The sequence below is a fragment of the Octopus sinensis genome, linkage group LG14, assembly GCF_006345805.1.
Source record: "Octopus sinensis linkage group LG14, ASM634580v1, whole genome shotgun sequence".
Classification (NCBI taxonomy): domain Eukaryota; kingdom Metazoa; phylum Mollusca; class Cephalopoda; order Octopoda; family Octopodidae; genus Octopus; species Octopus sinensis.
Genome location: NC_043010.1, coordinates 29438053 through 29443052, shown reverse-complemented (window position 1 = coordinate 29443052; position 5000 = coordinate 29438053). Strand labels below are relative to the sequence as shown.

The 5000-nt window shown below is 36.1% G+C and overlaps 1 protein-coding gene across 1 annotated transcript in view; it reads left to right on the top strand.

Annotated features, from left to right (window-relative positions):
* The window catches only part of LOC118765933, a 34540-nt gene that overhangs the window by 23177 nt on the left and 6363 nt on the right, over positions 1 to 5000 (top strand). The window contains exon 8 of the mRNA XM_036508791.1: positions 4994 to 5000. This exon is cut by the window's right edge and continues 187 nt beyond it. Coding sequence (XP_036364684.1) covers positions 4994 to 5000 — 7 coding nt within the window. The remainder of the gene's footprint in view (positions 1 to 4993) is intronic.

Here is a 5000-nt window from a genome sequence, read left to right as displayed (position 1 = left end):
TCAGGTTGTACCCTCACTCTGACCACGGCTTTCAACCGATTCTGATGAAACTTGACACACACATAGCCCAATGTCATAATTCAAAACTAACGCAGCGAAAATTTTGAAAAGTTCCCCCAGTTCTGAAAACAAATCGATAAATTCGACATGGGGTCGAGAATCTAAGCTTTTTATATGCAACACATTTTCTACAGACTGTCTAGGGGACGCAACTCGACCTTTTTAACTCTCGGAACACGTGGGGTAAGTATCCCAAAATATATAAAAATGTACAAAAACGGCAAAAAAGCGGGCAGCAATGTGAGTGACGACAACGAAAAAGTCAAAAGTTACCAGACTGAACAAACAAATGGAAAAGGTTTTTTTGGTGCACACGACAAAAGCGGTTTATAATAAACCAAGAGTTTGCAAGTAGCGTCCAAGGATAAAAAATATAAAAAGTGTAAGTATAGAAAAATATAAAAATGTAGATATAAAGAGATATAAGGAGATATAAAGGGGATATAAAGAATATAAAAAAATATAAATGAATATAAAGGCATAAAGTTATAAAGTAAAAATAGAAATAGAAATAAAAGTAAAAAAATAAAAATAGGAATAAAAATGATAAAAATGTAAAAAAAATGTAAAAAAATATATAAAGATAAGGGATGTATAGAGGTTACGGACCAAACATGGTGGTCAGGAAATTGACAAAGTTTAGTTGTAGAAGCTTTGGGTGTCAATAAATCAACATGGGCGTCTGGGGACCTAGTGTATTGTAAATCAGAGCTGTTGAGCGGTTAATCTAGTTCTTTGAATTAAGTGGTCATCTTGTACATACATACCAGCATGGATACATACACCCATATACACGCGCACATATACGCGCGCATACACAGCTCTAAGCATATAAGCATACATACGCACTCACGTGTAAACATGTACATAAACGCATATACACCCACACACATGCGCATATATACATACATACAACAGAATATGCGCATATATACACGGACATTATACGTGTAGACACCCATATATACATACGTACGTCCATCCTTACATACACATACACAGATGCCCACACGTCCAGGTTTAGATATAAGATATTAAAGGATGTATATAAGAACGCATGTAAAAAAAAAGAACGCACTCACGTCTACACGTGCACGCACACACGGCTGTGTGTCCATATGTGCGTGCACATATACACTTACATACACACACAGAGACATACGCACGTATAGGTATAGCTATAAGATATTAAAAGATGTATGCAAATAGGTGTAAACGTATGCATATAAGAAATCTGCGAAAACATGTAAAAAAATGTAAAGAAATACGTAAGAAATTTTTTAAAATTATTAAAGAAAATTATTAGAGATGAGTAACGGGGTATGCACATCCAGACGTAGATGTTTACTCGTACATATGTACACATATGTATACGTATACATACGTACACGGACGCACGTATAATCATAAAGCGGATCCATAGATAAGTAAATAAGGGATAAGCAAAAAAAATAGACATATATATAGATATATAAAGCGATAAGTTAGAGGTAAGAATGAGGGTAAGAATAAAAATTAGAAATAAAAATAAGAAATACAATATAAAAGTTAGAAATGAAATGTAAAAATTATAAGAGCTATAGGAATTAAAATAAGGGATGCAAATAAAAATAAGAATAAAGGTAAAGCGAAATAGAATAGGATAAAGTAAAATAAAAATATAATCTGGTAAAGTTTAATATGAGATGAAGGTGGTTGAAAGTTAAAGGTGTGTGCTAAAGGTTCCCACGTAGGGGCGGGCGGGGGGAACTGAAAATTGGAAGGGTGGGAAGTGGAGTTTGGCGGTGTGCGTTCAACATCCGAGTTAGAAATGTGAAAAGGTATAGATATAGGGAAATAAAGAGACTAGATAGGAAGGATATAGGTGTAGGAGAAGAAATATGTAGGGAAAAAAAACATATATGGGAGACAAAATGTGTATATATAGGAGGAAAATGCAGGGAAATATATATGCACATACACACACACACACACACACACACATATATATATATATATATACATATACATACACATACATGTATACACATATATATACACACACATATACACATATACACGCACATATAGGAAAGCGGGATGCGCTGGAGCCGACAGGTTGCACCGGGTGGGAGGAGATTGCATGGGGGAGTTGGTATAATAACCTAAGCTTTGTAGTATTTGAAAGTATTAATAAGTTTGTGTATACAGGATGGTTTGAACTCTGACCTTTTGTTAATAAGTTTGTGTTTGTCTTTGAATTTCAAGATGTTCAGGAGTTCTACACAACATAGTTGGCATCCTGCTCTATTATTTAAATAAGGTGCAGCTGATCCGATGATGGACCACCTGAGTTTGAAGCCTATGCATTTGTCTTTTAATTCCCAAATTTTTTTAGAAAGGGAGGTGCTGTTAGCCTTATGTCTGTGTTTCAGCGAGGACCGGTGGTTGTAGTATCTGGATTTCCAGGAGGTTGAGCAACCTATGTAGGTGAGTGTGTTAAACTGGGTACTCACCTCACATGAATATATTACGTTTTTCGCCCTACATGCGCCCTGTAGCGGACACTCGGATGCACATATGCAGTTGCAGTGCATTGCATTACTCGGTCGTGTGCTGTTAATCCCAGGCGGAGGTGTTGCATTATGTGTGGGGGCGTTGATATCCTCCTGGTTGTTGATGGGTGTGGTATTGCCTCTGTTGTGTTGGCGGGTGTTATTACTAACTGTTTGGGTAATATGGCTGCCAGTCTGATTATATTGTCTACTATCTGGATGAGGGGGGGTTCTGTTGGTCGCTATAGCTTGCTCTTGATCTAGCTGTTCTAATATTAATATAGTTATGTTTAGCTATGAGGCAGCTCATGTTGGGCAGGGTAGAGTAGGAAATCCTAATAGTTTTGTTGGAGAAGATACTTCTATACTTATGGGTGGGTGGGAAGTTGTTGGAAATGATAGAGAATATTCTCTTACATAATTTACCCCTAACTGCTAAGTTGTATGGTATGTTGAACTATATATATTTGCGTAATCTACTATTATCCCTTCTATTTCTCCTAATAGGATCTATATTGCTCTCGTCGGGAGGGTTACTATTGTGTGCTATTCTATTATTTCGCCTATTTCCTATACGTTGTTTAGAATTTAAATTAGAATTATCGTTAGCATGAGTTGAGTGCGGAGTTCGATTATAATTGGGAGTTTTACGGCCGACGGACGTTCCTGGGTGGTCTACATATGATATTCTCTGGTTATACCCAGCACTATAGAGAGCCTGGTTGTAGTGTTGTGCGTGATTATTGAAAATTTCTCTATTAGAGGATAGTTTTGTAAGTCTGTCTGAGATGGCTTGGACCGTGGTGCTAATTATACAGGGTGGATGGTTGGAAGAGGTGTGGATGTATTTGGTAGTTTCTTCGGGTTTCCTATACGGGTGGTGAAGGTGCTTATTCAAGTCTAACGTAACATCTAAGAAGTTTACTATTTTAGTATTGGTCATAAATTCTAGTTTAAGATTGAAGGATTTGAAAAAAAGCCTGATCTTTTTCCTAATTCTTTCTAGTTTACTCCTATTGTTGGTGGGGTATATGAAGAGAGCGTCATCTCTGTATAGACCCCCCTGAAGATCCGGTACCTCGGAGAAAAGCTTCTTGAGCATGTAGGCCCCGACCAAGTCAGTCACCTGAGCTGAATCGCTCGAGCCCATAGCCACATCAAAATTTTCGGGGGTATCGGATCTGGTCCAAAGTCTACCGTCGAATTCTATTATAGTTTTATATCTACATTTTTATATTTTTCTATACTTACACTTTTTATATTTTTTATCCTTCGTCCTGAATTCTCGCCCCTCCATCTTTACCCCTATTTACTCTTATTACCAGGTTCCTTCACGTCTATATATGTATTTATTTATTAATTTATTTACATTACTTCAACATCCAAATTTCCTCATTCTACATTGAGAGAAGAAAGAGATGGACGCTTCAATTCTATGCTGTTGCCGCATTATGTCGTACGCGAATGAGAGGATTTGCATCCCCAACCAAGAATTTTTGATGTAACACATGTCCTTGTGGAAGCTGTTGTGCGCGGCTGAAGAAGGCCACAGACATACATTATGCATTGTTATAAATCTGTCTAATAAAGGCCCGAAACATATGTACCGCTGAATCCTTGGCATCATGTTTTTATTTTGATCATTATATATATATATTATATATATATATATATATATATATATATATATATATATGTGTGTGTGTGTGTGTGTGTGTGTGTGTATATATATATATTATAGGCCCAGGAGTGGCTGTGTGGTAAGTAGCTTGCTTACCAACCACATGGTTCCGGGTTTAGTCCCACTGCGTGGCACCTTGGGGAAGTGTCTTCTACTATAGCCTCGGGCCGACCAAAGCCTTGTGAGTGGATTTGGTAGACGGAAACTGAAAGCCCGTCGTATATATATATATATATATATATATATATATATATATATATATATATATATATATATATATATATATATATATATATATAATATATATATATATATGGTTGTATGTATATGTTTGTGTGTCTGTGCTTGTCCCCCCAATATCGCTTGACAACTGATGCTGGTGTTTTTATGTCCCCGTCAATTAGCGGTTTGGCAAGAGAGACCGATAGAATAAGTACTAGGCTTACAAAGAATAATCTTATTCAAATTTCAAAATCAATAAATATAGGTTGTGTAGGAAGAATAGAGCGACAAAAACATTCCCTATAAAATACTACGATAAAATATTTTGTGTTAATTGAAATAACATTGAAAAGGATTTAAATATATGGAAAATCCAACGAATTCATCTGTCAACTCAATAACATATGATGTCTCAGTAAAACTATGCATTTAAAATTAATGACATTTTGTTAACGTTGTCTGCATCAAAAACTGATATTAGTTCACTCTATTGCAGTTTGGTT